The sequence below is a fragment of the Panulirus ornatus genome, chromosome 58 (assembly GCF_036320965.1).
Source record: "Panulirus ornatus isolate Po-2019 chromosome 58, ASM3632096v1, whole genome shotgun sequence".
Lineage (NCBI taxonomy): Eukaryota > Metazoa > Arthropoda > Malacostraca > Decapoda > Palinuridae > Panulirus > Panulirus ornatus.
Genome location: NC_092281.1, coordinates 28,763,007 through 28,788,600, shown reverse-complemented (window position 1 = coordinate 28,788,600; position 25,594 = coordinate 28,763,007). Strand labels below are relative to the sequence as shown.

Sequence of the window (25,594 nt, the reverse complement as noted above, 5' to 3'; positions counted from 1 at the left end):
GCATATTCATGCAGGAGTCCTTACCCTCATGCAAGTCATTTACATAGATCAAGAAGAGTAACCAAGAAAAGAGAGAGATAGCTATTTTTACTCATGAGAGGAACTTTGATGTTGTGGTTCTGAGTAAGATGAATTTGAAGAGGTTGGGATTGTTTTGAGATTTGTATGAGGGCAAGAGCAAAGGAGGGATGTTATTTTAAATGAAGAAGGAGCTTTGGGACAGTGTTAGAGTGTGTAAGGAAGTGAGTTCAAGATTGATGTGGGTTAGAATGAGAGATTGTGAGAGGTAGGTGATTGTTAGTCTTTCTGCACTTGGTAATATGAGGAGCAAAGAAGAAAGGGATGCTTTCTGGGAGGAGCAGATTTGTTGCAAAGGATTGTATCTTAGTGCTCGGGAATCTTAATGCAAGAGTGGTCGGTGAGGCAGTTGAATGTATGATAGGGGGACATCTCGTGTTAATGAATGTGGGGAATGGCTTATTGAGCTGTGTGCTGAAAAAGGATTGGTGATAGTAAAACTAAAACACTTATCTAACTCCAAGTTTTCTGCTTTCCAACTCACACCCCAATTAACCTCGCTCTTTACACTGCTATCCTTGTGATCTTGCTTTTGTTCACATTTACTCTCAGCTTTCTCTTCACACACACTCCCAAACTGGGAGATCAACATCTGCATTTTTACACTCAAATCTGCAATCAGCACCTTATCATCAGCAAGTTACTGCTGATTCACCTCCCATCCCCCCTTAACACAGTGCATAGCTGCTCCTCCCTCTAAGACTTTGCATTTACATCCCTCACCACCTCATCCATAGACTGATGAAACAGCAATCGTGACATCACACATCCCTGCCACTGACCCACCTTCACCTGGAACCACTCACCTTCCTCTTTACCTACTTTCACATATGCCTTTCTTTCATTAAAAAAAATTCTTAATCTCATTAATTTCACTTCTTTTAAATTTAATGTTTGTCACAAAAAAGTGAGGAGTATTTTGTGTAATATTATAATCTTTGGTAAATTTTTTCTCTCTCTTTTTAGATGTCTTCTCCAAGGCCAGGGACTAAGATTAGAACTGTTCCCTGTGGATTGTTTCTACCACCAGTGGAAGAACTCGGAGGAACAACTCAGTCTTGTTACGCAGATTCTCAAGAATTCTGAAATATTCTGTTTCACAGATTTCCCATGCCACCTTGTATCGACAGATTGTCTGAAGACACTGCCAGAATTAGATAACAAAGAGGTAAAGCATTTTTTTCTTTTTACGATGGGCTTTATGTTCTTGAGGTTGTCACCCCCAGAGGTGTCATTTAAGGCACTGTTGGATTCCAGGCGTCAGTGGACCCAAAAATTTAACTCGTTTTGCAAATTAACCTCATGACCATTGATACAGTGATTTCACCATCCCATGCTGCTGATACTGAGTCTGCCACCTTGTTTTTATATTCCACACATCACTTTGAAACTTCAGTACAGAAACTTAATGTTGCCTTATAATTTGTTTGTGTTTTGGGCTCTAGCTGTGTTTAGGGAAAAAATAGTGTTGATTGGATTGAACCAGGGCATGTGAAGTGTCTGGGGTAAACCATGGAAAGTTCTGTGGGGCCTGGATGTGGAAAGGGAGCTGTGGTTTCGGTGCATTATTACATGACAGCTAGAGACTGAGCGTGAACGAATGGGGCCTTTGTTGTCTTTTCCTAGCGCTACCTCGCATACATGAGGGTGGAGGAGGTTGTTATTTCATGTGTGGCGAGGCGGCGATGGGAATAAATAAAGGCAGACTATGAATTATGTACATGTGTATGTATGTATGTGTCTGTGTGTGTATATATATATGTATACGTTGAGATGTATAGTTATGTATATTTGCGTGTGTGGACGTGTATGTATATACATATGTATGTGGGTGGGTTGGGCCATTCTTTCGTCTATTTCCTTGCGCTACCTCGCTAACGTGGGAGACAGTGACAAAGCAAAATAAATAATTAATATATAAATATGTTCTCAGTGAATGTAAGTTTGCGGCAGGGGTGTGTGATGTCTCCATGGTTGTTTAATTTGTTTATGGATGGGGTTGTTAGGGAGGTAAATGCAAGAGTTTTGGAAAGAGGGGCAAGTATGAAGTCTGTTGGGGATGAGAGAGCTTGGGAAGTGAGTCAGTTGTTGTTCGCTGATGATACAGCGCTGGTGGCGGATTCATGTGAGAAACTGCAGAAGCTGGTGACGGAGTTTGGTAAAGTGTGTGGAAGAAGAAAGTTAAGAGTAAATGTCAATAAGAGCAAGGTTATTAGGTACAGTAGGGTTGAGGGTCAAGTCAATTGGGAGGTGAGTTTGAATGGTGAGAGGCTGGAGGAAGTGAAGTGTTTTAGATATCTGGGAGTGGATCTGTCAGCGGATGGAACCATGGAAGCGGAAGTGGATCATAGGGTGGGGGAGGGGGCGAAAATTTTGGGAGCCTTGAAAAATGTGTGGAAGTCGAGAACATTATCCCGGAAAGCAAAAATGGGTATGTTTGAAGGAATAGTAGTTCCAACAATGTTGTATGGTTGCGAGGCGTGGGCTATGGATAGAGTTGTGCGCAGGAGGATGGATGTGCTGGAAATGAGATGTTTGAGGACAATGTGTGGTGTGAGGTGGTTTGATCGAGTAAGTAACGTAAGGGTAAGGGAGATGTGTGGAAATAAAAAGAGCATGGTTGAGAGAGCAGAAGAGGGTGTTTTGAAATGGTTTGGGCACATGGAGAGAATGAGTGAGGAAAGATTGACCAAGAGGATATATGTGTCGGAGGTGAAGGGAACGAGGAGAAGAGGGAGACCAAATTGGAGGTGGAAAGATGGAGTGAAAAGGATTTTGTGTGATCGGGGCCTGAACATGCAGGAGGGTGAAAGGAGGGCAAGGAATAGAGTGAATTGGAGCGATGTGGTATACAGGGGTTGACGTGCTGTCAGTGGATTGAATCAAGGCATGTGAAGCGTCTGGGGTAAACCATGGAAAGCTGTGTAGGTATGTATATTTGCGTGTGTGGACGTGTGTATGTACATGTGTATGGGGGGGGTTGGGCCATTTCTTTCGTCTGTTTCCTTGCGCTACCTCGCAAACGCGGGAGACAGCGACAAAGTATAAAAAAAAAAAAAAAAAAAAAAAAAAAAAAAAAAATAAATATGTTATGTGAAGAACATAAGCATTCAAAAGTAACTTATCTTGTCAGTTTAGTTATACAGTGACAATTGCAAAATACTTTTAGAAAAGCAACTACCCTATGCCACAGTGAAAAAGCAGGTGGTCCTGAAAGGCTGATGCAGTTACTGGGGTCATGTCTTCAACAATGATATAAAATGATTTTTGGTACCATGTGTTTCAGGAGCAGTTGCCATAAGAACCTTTGAACAACAAGTTAGCATGAGTTTTTTTTAATGTATAGACAGTAGTATTTCATGTATACAGATAAGAAACCACCTAGTGGACCAACAAGGTTGAGTAAGCTTACCTTGTGGCAAATGAGGGGAACTGCCATCACTTTTAACATAAGTTAGAAATAAGTGTTTGGGTGGACTGCCTTAGATGGAATTTTTTAAAGGTTTCTACTGTGTATACTGTGTGGAAATAAAAAGAGAATGGTTGAGAGAGCAGAAGATGGTGTTTTGAAATGGTTTGGGCACATGGAGAGAATGAGTGAGGAAAGATTGACCAAGAGGATATATGTGTCGGAGGTGGAGGGAACGAGGAGAAGTGGGAGACCAAATTGGAGGTGAAAAGATGGAGTGAAAAAGATTTTGAGTGATCGGGGCCTGAACATGCAGGAGAGTGAAAGGCGGGCAAGGAATAGAGTGAATTGGATCGATGTGGTATACCGGGGTTGACGTGCTGTCAGTGGATTGAATCAGGGCATGTGAAGCATCTGGGGTAAACCATGGAAAGTTGTGTGGGGCCTGGATGTGGAAAGGAAGCTGTGGTTTCGGGCATTATTGCATGACAGCTAGAGACTGAGTGTGAACGAATGGGGCCTTTGTTGTCTTTTCCTAGCGCTACCTCGCACACATGAGGGGGGAGGGGGATGGTATTCCATGTGTGGTGAGGTGGCGATGGGAATGAATAAAGGCAGACAGTGTGAATTGTGTGCATGGGTATATATGTATGTGTCTGTGTGTGTATATATATGTGTACATTGAGATGTATAGGTATGTATATTTGCGTGTGTGGACGTGTATGTATATACATGTGTATGGGGGTGGGTTGGGCCATTTCTTTCGTCTGTTTCCTTGCGCTACCTCGCAAACGTGGGAGACAACGACAAAGCAGGAGGAATGCGTGCATAGTGCCATTGTACAAAGGAAAAGAGGATAAGAGTGAGTGCTCAAATTACAGAGGTATAAGTTTGTTGAGTATTCCTGGTAAATTGTATGGGAGGGTATTGATTGAGAGGGTGAAGGCATGTACAGAGCATCAGATTGGGGAAGAGCAGTGTGGTTTCAGAAGTGGTAGAGGATGTGTGGATCAGGTGTTTGCTTTGAAGAATGTATGTGAGAAATACTTAGAAAAGCAAATGGATTTGTATGTAGCATTTCTGGATCTGGAGAAGGCATATGATAGAGTTGATAGAGATGCTCTGTGGAAGGTATTAAGAATATATCTTGTGGGAGGCAAGTTGTTAGAAGCAGTGAAAAGTTTTTATCGAGGATGTAAGGCATGTGTACGTGTAGGAAGAGAGGAAAGTGATTGGTTCTCAGTGAATGTAGGTTTGCGGCAGGGGTGTGTGATGTCTCCATGGTTGTTTGATTTGTTTATGGATGGGGTTGTTAGGGAGGTAAAGGCAAGAGTTTTGGAAAGAGGGGCAAGTATGAAGTCTGTTGGGGATGAGAGAGCTTGGGAAGTGAGTCAGTTGTTGTTCGCTGATGATACAGCGCTGGTGGCTGATTCATGTGAGAAACTGCAGAAGCTGGTGATGGAGTTTGATAAAGTGTGTGGAAGAAGAAAGTTAAGAGTAAATGTGAATAAGAGCAAGGTTATTAGGTACAGTAGGGTTGAGGGTCAAGTAAATTGGGAGGTGAGTTTGAATGGAGAAAAACTGGAGGAAGTGAAGTGTTTTAGATATCTGGGAGTGGATCTGGCAGCGGATGGAACCATGGAAGCAGAAGTGGACCATAGGGTGGGGGAGGGGGCGAAAATTCTGGGAGCCTTGAAGAATGTGTGGAAGTCGAGAACATTATCTCGGAAAGCAAAAATGGGTATGTTTGAAGGAATAGTGGTTCCAACAATGTTGTATGGTTGCGAGGCGTGGGCTATGGATAGAGTTGTGCGCAGGAGGATGGATGTGCTGGAAATGAGATGTCTGAGGACAATGTGTGGTGTGAGGTGGTTTGATCGAGTAAGTAACGTAAGGGTGACAGAGATGTGTGGAAATAAAAAGAGCGTGGTTGAGAGAGCAGAAGAGGGTGTTTTGAAATGGTTTGGGCACATGGAGAGAATGAGTGAGGAAAGGTTGACCAAGAGGATATATGTGTCGGAGGTGGAGGGAACGAGGAGAAGAGGGAGACCAGATTGGAGGTGGAAAGATGGAGTGAAAAAGATTTTGTGTGATCGGGGCCTGAACTTGCAGGAGGGTGAAAGGAGGGCAAGGAATAGAGTGAATTGGAGCAATGTGGTATACCGGGGTTGACGTGCTGTCAGTGGATTGAATCAAGACATGTGAAGCGTCTGGGGTAAACCATGGAAAGCTGTGTAGGTATGTATATTTGCGTGTGTGGATGTATGTATATACATGTGTATAGGGTAGGGTTGGGCCATTTCTTTCGTGTGTTTCCTTGCGCTACCTTGCAAACGCAGGAGACAGCGACAAAGCAAAAAAAAAAAAAAAAAATTAAAGTCAGGTGGGTTTTAATACAGTTCATGATATCCTTTTCTATCATTAAATTCTTATGTTTTATAGTACTGGGAAAAAATTCTTTTTATGATTTTATCAGGAAGGAATTGTATTGAATAGTTCACTCTTTTTGCTTGGGCCCAGATTTTCATCCACTTGAAATTTTGATGTGGGTCCCAACTTTTGCCCACTCTTCTGTGGAACAGAAAAGTTCTTGTGCCTGTCTGTCTGTGTCGTCAGTAGACATAGTGAGGAATTTCCCTGAAGTATGACAGGTAACCCCCACACAGTTTTAGGCACTTCAGGGAAGTTGCTGAATGCAGAGCAACTAGCTTCCTTGCACAGTTATCAATAGTTCATCCATAACCTTGGCAGGAGGTATGGTGGTTAGTGACAAACCTGTTTTTTTATGATATTGTGTTGTTGGCCAAGAGTGAAGGGGAGTTGCAGTTGGTTGTGTGTTTTATGATGTGTGCAAGCATAGGCATTGGAAGGAAAATGCATGTAAAAATAAAGTATTGTGTAAAGCATAGGCAGTGGAAGGTAAAATTTTTTTTTTTTTTTTTTTTTTTTTTTATACCTCGTTGCTGTCTCCCGCGTTTGCGAGGTAGCGCAAGGAAACAGACGAAAGAAATGGCCCAACCCCCCCCCCATACACATGTACATACACACGTCCACACACGCAAATATACATACCTACACAGCTTTCCATGGTTTACCCCGGACGCTTCACATGCCTTGATTCAATCCACTGACAGCACGTCAACCCCTGTATACCACATCGCTCCAATTCACTCTATTCCTTGCCCTCCTTTCACCCTCCTGCATGTTCAGGCCCCGATCACACAAAATCTTTTTCACTCCATCTTTCCACCTCCAATTTGGTCTCCCTCTTCTCCTCGTTCCCTCCGCCTCCGACACATATATCCTCTTGGTCAATCTTTCCTCACTCATTCTCTCCATGTGCCCAAACCATTTCAAAACACCCTCTTCTGCTCTCTCAACCACGCTCTTTTTATTTCCACACATCTCTCTTACCCTTACGTTACTTACTCGATCAAACCACCTCACGCCACACATTGTCCTCAAACATCTCATTTCCAGCACATCCATCCTCCTGCGCACAACTCTATCCATAGCCCACGCCTCGCAACCATACAACATTGTTGGAACCACTATTCCTTCAAACATACCCATTTTTGCTTTCCGAGATAATGTTCTCGACTTCCACACATTTTTCAAGGCTCCCAAAATTTTCGCCCCCTCCCCCACCCTATGATCCACTTCCGCTTCCATGGTTCCATCTGCTGACAGATCCACTCCCAGATATCTAAAACACTTCACTTCCTCCAGTTTTTCTCCATTCAAACTCACCTCCCAATTGACTTGACCCTCAACCCTACTGTACCTAATAACCTTGCTCTTATTCACATTTACTCTTAACTTTCTTCTTCCACACACTTTACCAAACTCCGTATGAAAGGAAACATAGGGAAAATATAGATATTACAAAGCCCTATAAAGTGATAGAAGAAAAGAGTCCTAAAATGTGTTGTAGATATGGACAGAAAAAGACTGGAAGAGGTGAGAGAATTTATGTATTTGGGAGTTATCTTGGTTGTTTGGTGATATTAAAGGAGATATAAGGGAGGTGAGCAAAACAGGGTAGAAGTCATCAGGTCCATTAATAGAATACTGATGGGTAGATTTGTAAATTTGGAAGTGAAGAAACGATAAAGGGACAGCATAGTCCTTTCAGCCCTGACCTATGCAGCCGAAACATGGAAATGGGATAAGTCACAGGGGTCAAGAATCCAGGCTGTTGAAGTGAGCTGTTTAAGAATAGTATGTGGTATGACTAGACGGAGTGAAGAAAGCAATGGGGTGTGTTTCAGGGATTTATGGTCTGGCAGGGAAAACAAAGGGAATGAATTGTGGAATGGTAGAGTGGATGAAGCATAATACTCTTAAGGTGATTTAGGCTTGTGGAAAGGGTGGAAGACAGGAAGCTTTCAAGGAGAGTGTATGATAGTATGATTAAATGGGTTGGTGTGAGAGGAAATTCAACTGTGACCACTTACTGTGCTGTAGGCTAAGGTAAGGCCACAAATATTTTTACATTTGATATCTCAGTCTACTAACATCTGTAAAAATAGTGTGGCATGCATTTTCTAACAATAACTAAAACACACTAATTCACAAATGTAAGGGAAGTTCACAAATGTAAGGGAAATTTAGTTAATGCACTTAGATGCTCCCAAACAAGTAATACACTATAATTCATGCCACACAGCATAATACTGACAAGCAGCTCTGCTTATTTTCTGGTGATAAACGCTCACTTAAGGGAGCATCAACTGTTTACACGAACTTTCAGTCAGGTTGGTCTGGACATGAATGAGGATCTGGGCTTGCGGCAGTTCTCGATAAGCAATGGCCCACATTCCCAGGTCTAGTCGGCCTGTATGTGCCCTCTTCACATCTAGCACAGTGCACCCAGTGTATGTCTTTGGTATAGCTCACTGTTTTCATCCACACACTAAGATTCTCTTTAGGCCCATGCTGGCACTTGGCCCCCACTGTTGTTCAGAACCCATTCCTTCCCTGTTGAAGTTATATGTCTCTTGTAGACTTATTGGCTCATTACTCTTTATAAAGACATCCTGTCCAACAGAGCAAGGTATGGCTTACCAGGATTCGTGGCAGATGATAGTGTTATCCCCCTGGGCTGGGAAAACTGTCTCCAAGGTAGTTGGATACTCACTGACCCCCTCACCCCTGTTCTCCAAAATGTAGGATGCTGTTTGATGTATTACCAAGGCAATTATTTCAATTTCCTTGCTTAATTACTCTACTAATTCACTTTTTCACTTTTCCACATGATGCATTTTCATTGAAACATTGTTACTATAATGATGCTTCCAGTGTAAGGTTTTATTCTCTACTAACTAAACAGTTTTACAAGAATATCCATAATTGGTAATCTGATGTGTGAATGAGGCTGTGATGGTTCATAACCCTTGCGACAAAGACCTCACTGGGGTTGACACATACACACACACACACACACACACACACTTTTTATTTCCCAACATGCTCTGTCCTGTTACATATGTAGGGTGTTTTGGTCAGGGTGGTATGTGAAGTTAGAGAGTCATGGAGATTGGTTTAGGGAAGAGAGAAGAGGTGGTGACAGCCTTGTGAAAGATGAAATGTGGCAGAGTGGATGGTATTGCAGTTGAATTTACTAAGAAAGTGGGTGATGGTTTTGTTGATTGGTTGGTAAGGGTGTTCATTGTATGTATGGATTGCAATGAAGTGCTTGAGGATGAGAGGAATGCTTGTATAGTGCCATTATGTAAAGGCGAAAGGGATAAAGGTGATTGTTCAAACTACAGAGGTATAAGTTAGTTAGATATACCTGGCAAGTTGTACAGGAGGGTATTGATTGAGAGGATGAATGCCATGTACAGAGCATCAGATTGGGGAGGAGCAGTGTGGTTTCAGAGGTGCTAGAGGATGTGTGGATCAGGTGTTTTCTTTGATGAATGTGTGAGAAATACTTAGAAAAACAGTAGGATTTGTATGTGGCATTTGTGGATCTGGAGAAGACATATGATAGAGTTAATTGTAATGCTTTATGGAAGTTGTTAAGAATGTATGGTGTGGGAGGTAAGTTGCTAAAAATGGTGAAAATGTTTTATCAAGGTTTTAAGGTGTGTGTATGAGAAGTAAGAGAGAAGAGTGAATGGTTCCCAGTGAAGGTCGGTCTGCAGTGGGGATGATGTGTGATGTCAACATTGTTGTTTAATTTCTTCATGGATGGGATGGTGAGGGACTTGAGTGCTGTATTCATGGAGAGAGGGGTGAGTATGCAGTTGGTAGGGTATGAGAGGGCCTGGGAAGTGAGTCAGATTTTGTTCACAGATAATACAGCAATCGTGACAGATTCAAGTGAGAAAGGGACAAGTTAGATAGAAGTAAGTTTGAATGGACATAAATTGGAGAAAGTGAAGAGTTTGAGATATCTGGTAGTGGAGTTGGCAGCAAATGGAATCATGGAAACAGAAGTGAGTTGTAGGGTGGGGAAGGTTCTAGTAGCAATGAAGAATGTTTGAAAAGGGAGAATGTTATCTTGAAAGGCAAAGATGGGCATATTTGAAGAAATAGTAGTTCCAGCAATATTATGTGATTGCAAGGCATTGGTTATAGATAAGAGCAGGGTGGATGTGGTGGAAATGTAATGTTTTGAGGACAGTATGTGATGTGAGGTGGCTTGATTGAGTAAATAATGAAAGGGTAAGAGAAATGTGTGGAAATAAAAAGTGTGGGGCTGAGAGAGCTGAAGAGGTTGTGTTGAAATTGTTTACGCATATAGACAATGACTGAGGAAAGACTGGCAAAGAGAATATACATGTCAGGAGTGGAGGGTACAATGAGAACAGGGAGACCTAATTGGAGATGGAAGGTTGGAGTGAAAAAGATTTGGAGTAATTGGGGCCTGAACATGCAGGAGGATGAAAGGCAAGCAAGGAATAGAGTGACTTTGATGTGGTATACTGGGGTTGACATGCTGTCAGTTGACTGAATCAGGGTATGTGAAAAGTCTGGGGTAAACCATGGAAAGTTCTGTGGGGCCTGGATGTTTATAGGGTGCTGTGGTTTCAATGTATTACCGATGACAAAGAATGAGTGTGAGCAGATGTGGCCTTTATTTGATTGTTTCCTGGCACTTCCTTGCTGATAAAGGGGTCGGCAACCAGGTGTGAGGGAAGAGAAGAGAATGCATATCTTATCCTTTATCTTTTCCTTCGTGCATTTGTTCTGTTTCCTGTGCGGCGGGATGGCATCAGAGATGGATGTAGGCAAGCATCTACGAATATATATTTTATTTAATATATATTTATTTGATATTTATTTAATATACTTGATTGCTGTTTCCTGCGTCAGCAAGGTAGCTCCAGGAAACAGATGAAGAATTGCCCATTCACCCACATACACATATATGTATGTGTATATATGTAATGGTGAAGAGCTTGTGGATTTGTGTGCTGAAAAAAGACTGGTGATTGGGAATACCTGGTTTAAAAAGAGAGAGATACATAAGTTTATGTATGTGAGTAGGAGAGATGGTCAAAGGGCATTATTAGATTATTTGTTAATTGATAGGCATGTAAAAGAGCCTTGTGGATGTTAATCTGCTGAGAGGGGCAGCTGGAGGGATGTCTAATCACTGTCTTGTGGAGGTGAAGATGAAGATTTCTAGAGGTTTTCAAAAAAGAAGAGAGAATGTTGGGGAGAAGAGAGTGGTGAGAGTAATGAGCATGGAAAGAAGACTTGTGTGAGGAAGTACTAGGAGAGATTGAGTGTAGAATGGCAAAAGGTGAGAGCAAATGATGTGAGGGGAGTGGATGAGGAATAGGATGTATTTTGGGAGGCACTGATGGCATGTGCAAAGGATGGATATGGCATGAGAAAGGTGGGAGGTAGGCAGATTAGAAAGGGTAGGGAAAGAGAAAAGATAGGGATTTGGACAATACTTGCAAGGAAGGAGTGCAAATGATTGGGAGATGTATACAAGAAGGTGTCAGTAAGTCAAGAGAAAGGCACAAGGGTTGAAAAAGAGGGCAAATGAGAGTTGAGTGAGAGAGTATCATTAAACTTTAGGGAGACCAAAAGATGTTTTGTAAGGAGGTAAATAGCGTGTGAAAAACAAGAGACCAAATGGGAATGTCGGTGAAGGGGGCAAGTGGGGAAGTAATAACAGATAGTGATGAAGGGAGAACTAGATGGAGTGAGTATTTTGAAGGCAGATATAGGATGTTTTAGTCAGGGTGGTGTGTGAAGTGAGAGGGTCAGGGAAATTACTTTGGTTAAGAGATAAGAGGTAGTGAAAGCTTTGCTGAAGATGAAATTCGGCATGGCTGATGGATAGTATGGTATTACAGTAGAATTTATTAAGGAAGGGGATGACTGTGTTGTTGATTGGTTGGTAGGGATATTCAGTGTGTGTATGGATCATTGTGAAGTGTCTGAGGATTGGCAGAATGCATGCATAGTACCAGTGTACAAAGGCAAAGGGGATAAAGGTGAGAGTTCGAACTACAGAGGCATAAGTTTGTTGAGCATTCCTGGGGAATTATATGGGAGGGTATTGATTGAGAGGTTGAAGGCATATACTCAGACTTGGGAAGAGCAGTATGGTTTCAGAAGTGGTAGAGGATGTGTGGATCAGGTGTTTGCTTTGAAGAATGTATGAAAAATACTTAGAAAAGCAAATGGATTTGTATGTAGCATTTATGGATCTGGAGGAGGCATATCATAGGGTTGATAGAGATGCTTTATGGAAGGTGTTAAGATTATATGGTGTGGGAGGTAAGTTGCTTGAAGCAGTAAAAAGATTTTACCAAGGATATAAGGCATGTGTGCAAGTAGGAAGAAAGTGATTGGTTCTCAGTGAATGTTGGTTTGCAGCATGGGTGCGTGATGTCTCCATGGTTTTTTGATTTGTTTATGGATGGGGTGGTTAGGGAGGTGAAAGCAAGAGTTTTGGAGAGAGGGGCAAGTATGCAGTCTATTGTGGATGAGAGGGCTTGGGAAGTGAGTTGGTAGATGTTCGATGATGATACAGCTCTAGTGGCTGATTCAAGTGAGAAACTGCAGAAGTTGATGATTCAGTTCGGAAAAGTGTGCGAAAGGAGAAAGCTCAGAATAAATGTGAATAATAGGAAGGTTATTATGTTTATTAGGGTTAAGGGACAAGTTGATTGTAATGTAAGTTCGAATGGAGAAAAATTGGAGAAAGAAGTTTTTTAGATATCTGGGAGTGGACTTAGCAGTGAATGGAACCAGGGAAGCGGAAGTGATTCACAGGGTGGGGGAGGGGCAAAGGTTCTGGGAGCATTGAGGAATATGTGGAAGGCGAGAACATTATCTCAGAGAGCAAAAATGGGTATGTTTGAAGGAATAGTGGTTCCAGCAATGTTTTATGGTTTAGAGGCATGGGCTATAGATAGGGATGTGCAGATGAGGGTGTATATGTTGGAAAGGAAATTTTTTTTTTTTTTTTTTTTTTTTTTTTTTTATACTTTGTCGCTGTCTCCCGCGTTTGCGAGGTAGCGCAAGGAAACAGACGAAAGAAATGGCCCAACCCCCATACACACGTACATACACACGTCCACACACGCAAATATACATACCTACACAGCTTTCCATGGTTTACCCCAGACGCTTCACATGCCTTGATTCAATCCACTGACAGCACGTCAACCCCTGTATACCACATCGCTCCAATTCACTCTATTTCTTGCCCTCCTTTCACCCTCCTGCATGTTCAGGCCCCGATCACACAAAATCTTTTTCACTCCATCTTTCCACCTCCAATTTGGTCTCCCTCTTCTCCTCGTTCCCTCCACATAGGAAATGTTTGAGTATAATATGTGGTGTGAGGTGGTTTGATCGAGTAAGTAATGAAAGGGTAAGAGAGATTGTGGTATTAAAAAGAGTTTGATTGAGAGAGCAGAAGAGTGTGTATTGAAATGGTTTGGTCACATTGAAAGAATGAGTGAGGAAAGATTGACAGAGGATATATGTGTCAGAGGTGTAGGGAACAAAGAGAAGTGGGAGACCAAATAGGAGGTGGAAGGATGGAGTGAAAAAGATTTGAGTGATTGGGGCCTGAATATACAAGATGGCGAAAGGGTTGCAAGGAATAGAATGAATTGGAATGATGTGTTAAACCGGAGTCGACTAGCGGTCATTGGATTGAACCAGGGTATGTGAAGCATCTAACGTAAACCATGCAAAGTTTTGTGGGGCCTGGATGTGGAAAGGGAGCTGTGGTTTCGGTGCATTACACGTGGGAGACCAAATAGGAGGTGGAAGGATGGAGTGAAAAAGATATGAGTGCTTGGGGCCTGAACATACAGGATGGCGAAAGGGTTGCAAGGAATAGAGTGAATTGGAATGATGCGTTAAACCAGAGTTAACGTGCTGTCAATGGATTGAACCAGGGCATGTGAAGCGTCTAGGGTAAACCATGGAAAGTTTTGTGGGGCCTGGATGTGGAAAGGGAGTTGTGGTTTTGGTGCATTACACGTGACAGCTAGAGACTGGGTGTGAACGAATATGGCCTTTGTTGTCTTTTCCTAGCGCTACCTAATGCGCGCATTGGGAGGGGTGTGCTGTTTCATGTGTGGCGGGATGGCGATGGGAATGGATGAAGGCAGCAAGAATGAATATGTGCATGTGTATATATGTATATATCTGTGTATTATCCCTGGGGATAGGGGAGAAAGAATACTTCCCATGCTTTCCTCACGTGTCGTAGAAGGCGACTAAAGGGGACGGGAGCGGGGGCTAGAAACCCTCCCCTCCTTTTATTTTAACTTTCTGAAAGTGGAAACATAAGGAGTCACGCGGGGAGTGCTCATCCTCCTCGAAGGCTCAGATTGGGGTGCCGAAATGTGTGTGGATGTAACCAACATGAGAAAAAAGGAGAGATAGGTAGTATGTTTGAGGAAAGGAACCTGGATGTTTTGGCTCTGAGTGAAACGAAGCTCAAGGGTAAAGGGGAAGAGTGGTTTGGGAATGTCTTGGGAGTAAAGTCAGGGGTTAGTGAGAGGGCAAGAGCAAGGGAAGGAGTAGCACTACTGCTAAAACAGGAGTGGTGGGAGTATGTGATAGAGTGTAAGAAAGTAAACTCTAGATTGATATGGGTAAAACTGAAAGTAGATGGGGAGAGATAGGATGGGTGATTATTGGTGCATATGCACCTGGGCATGAGAAGAAAGATCATGAGAGGCAAGTGTTTTGGGAGCAGCTGAATGAATGTGTTAGTGCTTTTGATGCACAAGACCGAGTTATAGTGATGGGTGATTTGAATGCAAAGGTGAGAAATGTGGCAGTTTGAGGGAATAATTGGTATACATGGGGTGTTCAGTGTTGTAAATGGAAATGGTGAAGAGCTTGTAGATTTATGTGCTGAAAAAGGACTGGTGATTGGGAATACCTGGTTTAAAAAGAGATATATACACAAGTATAGGTATGTAAGTAGGAGAGATGGCCAGAGAGCGTAATTGGATTACGTGTTAATTGATAGGCGTGCGAAAGAGAGACTTTTGTATGTTAATGTGGTGAGAGGTGCAACTGGAGGGATGTCTGATCATTATCTTGTGGAGGTGAAGGTGAAGATTTGTAGAGGTTTTCAGAAAAGAAGAGAGGATGTTGGGGTGAAGAGGGTGGTGAGAGTAAGTGAGCTTGGGAAGGAGAATTGTGTGAGGAAGTACCAGGAGAGACTGAGTACAGAATGGAAAAAGGTGAGAACAAAGGAGGTAAGGGGAGTTAGGGAGGAATGGGTTGTATTTAGGGAAGCAGTGATGGCTTGTGCAAAAGATGCTTGTGGCATGAGAAGCATGGGAGGTGGGCAGATTAGAAAGGGGAGTGAGTGGTGGGATGAAGAAGTAAGATTATTAGTGAAAGAGAAGAGAGAGGCATTTGGACGATTTTTGCAGGGAAATAATGCAAATGAATGGGAGATGTATAAAAGAAAGAGGCAGGAGGTCAAGAGAAAGGTGCAAGAGGTGAAAAAGAGGGCAAATGAGAGTTGGGGTGAGAGAGTATCATTAAATTTTAGGGAGAATAAAAAGATGTTTTGGAAGGAGGTAAATAAAGTGCGTAAGACAAGTGAACAAATGGGAACTTCTGTGAAGGGGTCTAATGGGGAGGTGATAACAAGTAGTGGTGATGTGAGAAGGAGATGGAGTGAGTATTTTGAAGGTTTGTTGAATGTGTTTGATGATAGAGTGGCAGATATAGGGTGTTTTGGTCGAGGTGGTGTGCAAAGTGAGAGGGTTAGGGAGGATGATTTGGTAAACAGAGAAGAGGTAGTAAAAGCTTTGCGGAAGATGAAAGCCGGGAAGGCAGCGGGTTTGAATGGCATTGCAGTGGAATTTATTAAAAAAGGGGGTGACTGTATTGTTGACTGGTTGGTAAGGTTATTTGATGTGTGTATGACTCATGGTGAGGTGCCTGAGGATTGGTGGAATGCTTGCATAGTGCCATTGTACAAAGGCAAAGGGGATAAGAGTGAGTGCTCAAATTACAGAGGTATAAGTTTGTTGAGTATTCCTAGGAAATTGTATGGGAGGGTATTGATTGAGAGGGTGAAGGCATGTACATAGCATCAGATTGGGGAAGAGCAGTGTGGTTTCAGAAGTGGTAGAGGATGTGTGGATCAGGTGTTTGCTTTGAAGAATGTATGTGAGAAATACTTAGAAAAGCAAATGGATTTGTATGTAGCATTTATGGATCTGGAGAAGGCATATGATAGAGTTGATAGAGATGCTCTGTGGAAGGTATTAAGAATATATGGTGTGGTAGGCAAGTTGTTGGAAGCAGTGAAAAGTTTTTATCGAGGATGTAAGGCATATGTACATGTAGGAAGAGAGTAAAGTGATTGGTTCTCAGTGAATGTAGGTTTGCGGCAGGGGTGTGTGATGTCTCCATGGTTGTTTAATTTGTTTATGGATGGGGTTGTTAGGGAGGTGAATGCTAGAGTTTTGGAAAGAGGGGCAAGTATGAAGTCTGTTGTGGATGAGAGAGCTTGGGAAGTGAGTCAGTTGTTGTTCGCTGATGATACAGCACTGGTGGCTGATTCATGTGAGAATCTGCAGAAGCTGGTGACTGAGTTTGGTAAAGTGTGCGAAAGAAGAAAGTTGAGAGTAAATATGAATAAGAGCAAGGTTATTATGTTTCTTAGGGTTAAGGGACAAGTTGATTGTAATGTAAGTTCGAATGGAGTAATATTGGAGAAAGAAGTTTTTTAGATATCTGGAGTGGACTTAGCAGTGAATGGAACCATGGAAGCGGAAGTGAATCATAGGGTGGGGGAGGGGCAAAGGTTCTGGGAGCATTGTGGACTATGTGGAAGGCGAGAACATTATCTCAGAGAGCAAAAATGGGTATGTTTGAAGGAATAGTGGTTCCAGCAATGTTTTATGTTTAGAGGCATGGGCTATAGATAGGGATTGTGCAGATTGAGGGTGTTATTGTTGGAAAGGAAATTTTTTTTTTTTTTTTTTTTTTTTTTTTGTTTTTACTTTGTCGCTGTCTCCCGCGTTTGCGAGTAGCGCAAGGAAACAGACGAAAGAAATGGCCCAAACCCCCATTACACACGTTACATACACACGTCCACACACGCAAAATATACATACCTACACAGCTTTCCATGGTTTACCCCAGACGCTTCACATGCCTTGATTCAATCCACTGACAGCACGTCAACCCCGGTATACCACATCGCTCCAATTCACTCTATTCCTTGCCCTCCTTTCACCCTCCTGCATGTTCAGGCCCCGATCACACAAAATCTTTTTCACTCCATCTTTCCACCTCCAATTTGGTCTCCCTCTTCTCCTCGTTCCCTCCACATAGGAAATGTTTGAGTATAATATGTGGTGTGAGGTGGTTTGATCGAGTAAGTAATGAAAGGGTAAGAGAGATTGTGGTATTAAAAAGAGTTTGATTGAGAGAGCAGAAGAGTGTGTATTGAAATGGTTTGGTCACATTGAAAGAATGAGTGAGGAAAGATTGACCAAGAGGATATATGTGTCATGAGGTGTTAGGGAGGTGAATGCAAGAGTTTTGGAGAGAGGGGCAAGTATGAAGTCTGTTGGGGATGAGAGAGCTTGGGAAGTGAGTCAGTTGTTGTTCGCTGATGATACAGCACTGGTGGCTGATTCATGTGTGAAACTGCAGAAGCTGGTGACTGAGTTTGGTAAAGTGTGTGGAAGAAGAAAGTTAAGAGTAAATGTGAATAAGAGCAAGGTTATTAGGTACAGTAGGGTTGAGGGTCAAGTCAAGTGGGAGGTAAGTTTGAATGGAGAAAAACTGGAGGAAGTGAAGTGTTTTAGATATCTGGGAGTGGATCTGTCAGCGGATGGAACCATGGAAGCGGAAGTGGATCATAGGGTGGGGGAGGGGGCGAAAATTCTGGGGACCTTGAAGAATGTGTGAGAATTACTTTTTTTAAAAAGAACATGGATTTGTATGTAGCATTTATGGATCTGGAGGAGGCATATCATAGGGTTGATAGAGATGCTTTATGGAAGGTGTTAAGATTATATGGTGTGGGAGGAAAGTTGTTAGATGCAGTGAAAAGTTTTTATCGAGGATGTAAGGCATGTGTACGTGTAGGAAGAGAGGAAAGTGATTGGTTCTCAGTGAATGTAGTTTGCGGCAGGGGTGTGTGATGTCTCCATGGTTGTTTAATTTGTTTATGGATGGGGTTGTTAGGGAGGTAAATGCAAGAGTTTTGGAGAGAGGGGCAAGTATGAAGTCTGTTGGGGATGAGAGAGCTTGGGAAGTGAGTCAGTTGTTGTTCGCTGATGATACAGCACTGGTGGCTGATTCATGTGAGGAACTGCAGAAGCTGGTGACTGAGTTTGGTAAAGTGTGTGGAAGAAGAAAGTTAAGAGTAAATGTGAATAAGAGCAAGGTTATTAGGTACAGTAGGGTTGAGGGTCAAGTCAAGTGGGAGGTAAGTTTGAATGAAGAAAAACTGGAGGAAGTGAGTGTTTTAGATATCTGGGAGTGGATCTGGCAGCGGATGGAACCATGGAAGCGGAAGTGAATCATAGGGTGGGGGAGGGGGCGAAAATTCTGGGGACCTTGAAGAATGTGTGGAAGTCGAGAACATTATCTCGGAAAGCAAAAATGGGTATGTTTGAAGGAATAGTGGTTCCAGCAATGTTGTATGGTTGCGAGGCATGGGCTATGGATAGAGTTGTGCGGAGGAGGGTGGATGTGCTGAAATGAGATGTTTGAGGACAATGTGTGGTGTGAGGTGGTTTGATCGAGTAAGTAATGAAAGGGTAAGAGAGATTGTGGTATTAAAAAGAGTTTGATTGAGAGAGCAGAAGAGGGTGTTTTTGACTGGTTGGTGAGGATATTCAGTGTATGTATGGTTCATGGTGAAGTGACTGAGGATTGGCAGAATGCATGCATAGTGCCAGTGTACAAAGGCAAAGGGGATAAAGGTGAGTGCTCAAATTACAGAGGTATAAGTTTGTTGAGTATTCCTAGGAAATTGTATGGGAGGGTATTGATTGAGAGGGGTGAAGGCATGTACAGAGCATCAGATTGAGGAAGAGCAGTGTGTTTTCAGAAGTGGTGGAGGATGTGTGGATCAGGTGTTTGCTTTGAGGAGTGTATGTGAGAAATACTTAGAAAAGCAAATGGATTTGTATGTAGCATTTATGGATCTGGAGGAGGCATATCATAGGGTTGATAGAGATGCTCTGTGGAAGGTATTAAGAATATATGGTGTGGGAGGAAAGTTGTTAGATGCAGTGAAAAGTTTTTATCGAGGATGTAAGGCATGTGTACGTGTAGGAAGAGAGGAAAGTGATTGGTTCTCAGTGAATGTAGGTTTGCGGCAGGGGTGTGTGATGTCTCCATGGTTGTTTAATTTGTTTATGGATGGGGTTGTTAGGGAGGTAAATGCAAGAGTTTTGGAGAGAGGGGCAAGTATGAAGTCTGTTGGGGATGAGAGAGCTTGGGAAGTGAGTCAGTTGTTGTTTGGTGATGACACAGTGCTGATGGCTGATTCTGGTGAGAAACTGCAGAAGTTGGTGACTGAGTTTGGTAAAGTGTGTGGAAGAAGAAAGTTAAGAGTAAATGTGAATAAGAGCAAGGTTATTAGGTACAGTAGGGTTGAGGGTCAAGTCAAGTGGGAGGTAAGTTTGAATGAAGAAAAACTGGAGGAAGTGTAGTGTTTTAGATATCTGGGAGTGGATTTGGCAGCAGATGGAACCATGGAAGCGGAAGTGGATCATAGGGTGGGGGAGGGGGCGAAAATTTTTGGGAGCCTTGAAGAATGTGTGGAAGTCGAGAACATTATCTCGGAAAGCAAAAATGGGCATGTTTGAAGGAATAGTGGTTCCAGCAATGTTGTATGGTTGCGAGGCATGGGCTATGGATAGAGTTGTGCGGAGGAGGGTGGATGTGCTGGAAATGAGATGTTTGAGGATAATATGTGGTGTGAGGTGGTTTGATCGAGTAAGTAATGAAAGGGTAAGAGAGATTGTGGTATTAAAAAGAGTTTGATTGAGAGAGCAGAAGAGGGTGTTTTTGACTGGTTGGTGAGGATATTCAGTGTATGTATGGTTCATGGTGAAGTGACTGAGGATTGGCAGAATGCATGCATAGTGCCAGTGTACAAAGGCAAAGGGGATAAAGGTGAGTGCTCAAATTACAGAGGTATAAGTTTGTTGAGTATTCCTAGGAAATTGTATGGGAGGGTATTGATTGAGAGGGGTGAAGGCATGTACAGAGCATCAGATTGAGGAAGAGCAGTGTGTTTTCAGAAGTGGTGGAGGATGTGTGGATCAGGTGTTTGCTTTGAGGAGTGTATGTGAGAAATACTTAGAAAAGCAAATGGATTTGTATGTAGCATTTATGGATCTGGAGGAGGCATATCATAGGGTTGATAGAGATGCTCTGTGGAAGGTATTAAGAATGTATGGTGTGGGAGTTAAGCTGCTAGAAGCAGTGTAAACCTTTTACTAAGGTTGCAAGGCATGTATATGAGTGTGAAGTGAGGAAAGTGACTGGTTCTCATTGAAGGTTGTTCTGTGGCAGGGGTGTGTGATGTCTCCATGGTTGTTTAATTTGTTTATGGATGGGGTTGTTAGGGAGGTAAATGCAAGAGTTTTGGAGAGAGGGGCAAGTATGCTGTTTGTTATGGATGAGAGAGCTTGGGAAGTGAGTCAGTTGTTGTTCGCTGATGATACAGCACTGGTGGCTGATTCATGTGAGGAACTGCAGAAGCTGGTGACTGAGTTTGGTAAAGTGTGTGGAAGAAGAAAGTTAAGAGTAAATGTGAATAAGAGCAAGGTTATTAGGTACAGTAGGGTTGAGGGTCAAGTCAAGTGGGAGGTAAGTTTGAATGGAGAAAAACTGGAGGAAGTGAAGTGTTTTAGATATCTGGGAGTGGATTTGGCAGCAGATGGAACCATGGAAGCGGAAGTGAATCATAGGGTGGGGGAGGGGGCGAAATTTTTGGGAGCCTTGAAGAATGTGTGGAAGTCGAGAACATTATCTCGGAAAGCAAAAATGGGTATGTTTGAAGGAATAGTGGTTCCAACAATGTTGTATGGTTGCGAGGCGTGGGCTATGGATAGAGTTGTGCGGAGGAGGGTGGATGTGCTGGAAATGAGATGTTTGAGGATAATATGTGGTGTGAGGTGGTTTGATCGAGTAAGTAATGTAAGGGTAAGAGAAATGTGTGGAAATAAAAAGAGCGTGGTTGAGAGAGCAGAAGAGGGTGTTTTTGACTGGTTGGTGAGGATATTCAGTGTATGTATGGTTCATGGTGAAGTGACTGAGGATTGGCAGAATGCATGCATAGTGCCAGTGTACAAAGGCAAAGGGGAGAAATTTGAATGTTCAAACTACAGAGGTGTGAGTTTGTTGAGTATTCCTTGGAAATTATATGGGAAGGTATTGACTAAGAGGGTAAAGGCATGTACTGAGCATCAAATTGGAAAAGAGCAGTGCAGTTTCAGAAGTGGTAGAGGTCAGGTGTTTGCTTTGAAGAATGTGTGAGAATTACTTTTTTTAAAAGAACATGGATTTGTATGTAGCATTTATGAATCTGGAAAAGACATGTGATAGGGTTGATAAGAGATGCCTTGTATAAGATCTTAAGAGTGTATGGTGTGGGAGTTAAGCTGCTAGAAGCAGTGTAAACCTTTTACTAAGGTTGCAAGGCATGTATATGAGTGTGAAGTGAGGAAAGTGACTGGTTCTCATTGAAGGTTGTTCTGTGGCAGGGGTGTGTGATGTCCCCATGGTTGTTTAATTTGTTTATGGATGGGGTGGTTAGGGAGGTAAATGCAAGAGTTTTGGGGAGAGGGATGAGTATGTAGTCTGTTTGGGTGAGAGAGCCTGGGAAGTGAGTCGGTTGCTGTTCACCAATGTGGGGCCTGGATGTGAATAGGGAGCTGTAGTTGTGGTGCATTACATATGACAGCTAGAGACTGAGTTTGAACAAATGTGGCCTTTTTGTGTTTTCATGTCACTACCTTGCTGAAGCTGGAGGTAGTGATGCTGTTTTGTGTGGGGCGGGGTAGGGCCAGAAGTGGATGAAGGCAAGCAAGTAGGAATGTGTACATGTATATATGTATGTCTGTGTGTGTGTGTTTGTATATATATGTATCAGTTGATATGTATATGTGCATATATGGGCATATATATTTTTTTTTTTTTTTTTTTTTTTTTTTTGCTGTCTCCCGCGTTTGCGAGGTAGCGCAAGGAAACAGACGAAAGAAATGGCCCAATCCACCCCCATACACAAGTATATACATACGTCCACACACGCAAAATATACATACCTACACAGCTTTCCATGGTTTACCCCAGACGCTTCACATGCCCCGATTCAATCCACTGATACCACGTCAACCCCGGTATGCCACATCGCTCCAATTCACTCTATTCCTTGCCCTCCTTTCACCCTCCTGCATGTTCAGGCCCCGATCACACAAAATCTTTTTCACTCCATCTTTACACCTCCAATTTGGTCTCCCTCTTCTCCTCGTTCCCTCCACCTCCGACACATATATCCTCTTGGTCAATCTTTCCTCACTCATTCTCTCCATGTGCCCAAACCATTTCAAAACACCCTCTTCTGCTCTCTCAACCACGCTCTTTTTATTTCCACACATCTCTCTTACCCTTACGTTACTTACTCGATCAAACCACCTCACACCACACATTGTCCTCAAACATCTCATTTCCAGCACATCCATCCTCCTGCGCACAACTCTATCCATAGCCCACGCCTCGCAACCATACAACATTGTTGGAATCACTATTCCTTCAAACATACCCATTTTTGCTTTCCGAGATAATGTTCTCGACTTCCACACATTCTTCAAGGCTCCCAGAATTTTCGCCCCCTCCCCCACCCTATGATCCACTTCCGCTTCCATGGTTCCATCTGCTGCCAGATCCACTCCCAGATATCTAAAACACTTCACTTCCTCCAGTTTTTCTCCATTCAAACTCACCTCCCAATTGACTTGACCCTCAACCCTACTGTACCTAATAACCTTGCTCTTATTCACATTTACTCTTAACTTTCTTCTTTCACACACTTTACCAAACTCAGTCACCAGCTTCTGCAGTTTCTCACATGAATCAGCCACCAGCGCTGTATCATCAGCGAACAACAACTGACTCACTTCCCAAGCTCTCTCATCCCCAACAGACTTCATACTTGCCCCTCTTTCCAAAACTCTTGCATTCACCTCCCTAACAACCCCATCCATAAACAAATTAAACAACCATGGAGACATCACACACCCCTACCACAAACCTACATTCACTGAGAACCAATCACTTTCCTCTCTTCCTACACGTACACATGCCTTACATCCTCGATAAAAACTTTTCACTGCTTCTAACAACTTGCCTCCCACACCATATATTCTTAATACCTTCCACAGAGCATCTCTATCAACTCTATCATGTGCCTTCTCCAGATCCATAAATGCTACATACAAATCCATTTGCTTTTCTAAGTATTTCTCACATACATTCTTCAAAGCAAACACCTGATCCACACATCCTCTACCACTTCTGAAACCACACTGCTCTTCCCCAATCTGATGCTCTGTACATGCCTTCACCCTCTCAATCAATACCCTCCCATATAATTTACCAGGAATACTCAACAAACTTATACCTCTGTAATTTGAGCACTCACTCTTATCCCCTTTGCCTTTGTACAATGGCACTATGCACGCATTCCACCAATCCTCAGGCACCTCACCATGAGTCATGCATACATTAAATAACCTTACCAACCAGTCAACAATACAGTCACCCCGTATTTTTATATATATATATATATCTGGGAGTGGATCTGTCAGCGGATGGAACCATGGAAGCGGAAGTGGATCATAGGGTGGGGGAGGGGGCGAAAATTTTGGGAGCCTTGAAAAATGTGTGGAAGTCGAGAACATTATCTCGGAAAGCAAAAATGGGTATGTTTGAAGGAATAGTGGTTCCAACAATGTTGTATGGTTGCGAGGCGTGGGCTATGGATAGAGTTGTGTGCAGGAGGATGGATGTGCTGGAAATGAGATGTTTGAGGACAATGTGTGGTGTGAGGTGGTTTGATCGAGTAAGTAACGTAAGGGTAAGAGAGATGTGTGGAAATAAAAAGAGCATGGTTGAGAGAGCAGAAGAGGGTGTTTTGAAATGGTTTGGGCACATGGAGAGAATGAGTGAGGAAAGATTGACCAAGAGGATATATGTGTTGGAGGTGGAGGGAACGAGGAGAAGAGGGAGACCAAATTGGAGGTGGAAAGATGGAGTGAAAAGGATTTTGTGTGATCGGGGCCTGAACATGCAGGAGGGTGAAAGGAGGGCAAGAAATAGAGCGAATTGGAGTGATGTGGTATACAGGGGTTGACGTGCTGTCAGTGGATTGAACCAAGGCATGTGAAGCGTCCGGGGTAAACCATGGAAAGCTGTGTATGTATATTTGCGTGTGTGGACGTGTGTATGTACATGTGTATGGGGGGGGGGGTTGGGCCATTTCTTTCGTCTGTTTCCTTGCGCTACCTCGCAAACGCGGGAGACAGCGACAAAGTATAAAAAAAAAAAAAATATATATATATATATATATATATATATATATATATATATATATATATATATATATATATATATATATATATATATATATATATATATTTTTTTTTTTCATACTATTCGCTATTTCCCGCGATAGCGAGGTAGCGTTAAGAACAGAGGACTGGGCCTTTGAGGGAATATCCTCACCTGGACCTCTTCTCTGTTCCCTCTTTTGGAAAATTAAAAAAAAAAAAGAAAAAAAAAATGAGAGGGGAGGATTTCCAGCCCCCCGCTCCCTTCCCTTTTAGTCGCCTTCTACGACACGTAGGGAATACGTGGGAAGTATTCTTTCTCCCCTATCCCCAGGGGATATATATATATATATATATATATATATATATATATATATATATGAAGTCTGTTGGGGATGAGAGAGCTTGGGAAGTGAGTCAGTTGTTGTTCGCTGATGATACAGCGCTGGTGGCTGATTCATGTGAGGAACTGCAGAAGCTGGTGACTGAGTTTGGTAAAGTGTGTGAAAGAAGAAAGTTAAGAGTAAATGTGAATAAGAGCAAGGTTATTAGGTACAGTAGGCTTAAGGGTCAAGTCAATTGGGAGGTAAGTTTGAGTGGAGAAAAACTAGAGGAAGTAAAGTGTTTTAGATATCTGGGAGTGGATCTGGCAGTGGACGGAACCATGGAAGCGGAAGTGGATCATAGGGTGGGGGAGGGGGCAAAAATCCTGGAAGCCTTGAAGAATGTGTGGAAGTCGAGAACATTATCTTGGAAAGCAAAAATGGGTATGTTTGAAGAAATAGTGGTTCCAACAATGTTGTATGGTTGTGAGGCGTGGGCTATGGATAGAGTTGTGTGCAGGAGGGTGGATGTGCTGGAAATGAGATGTTTGAGGATAATATGTGGTGTGAGGTGGTTTGATCGAGTAAGTAATGTAAGGGTAAGAGAAATGTGTGGAAATAAAAAGAGCGTGGTTGAGAGAGCAGAAGAGGGTGTTTTGAAATGGTTTGGGCACATGGAGAGAATGAGTGAGGAAAGATTGACCAAGAGGATATATGTGTCGGAGGTGGAG

The 25,594-nt window shown here is 42.7% G+C and overlaps 1 protein-coding gene across 1 annotated transcript in view; it reads left to right on the top strand.

The window, feature by feature from the left end:
- Nucleotides 1–25,594, top strand: part of Not1 (CCR4-NOT transcription complex subunit 1) — a 560,605-nt gene that overhangs the window by 116,760 nt on the left and 418,251 nt on the right. Inside the window, exon 8 of the mRNA XM_071695617.1 lies at nucleotides 1,045–1,246. Within this exon, the coding sequence (XP_071551718.1) occupies nucleotides 1,045–1,246 (202 nt within the window). The remainder of the gene's footprint in view (nucleotides 1–1,044; nucleotides 1,247–25,594) is intronic.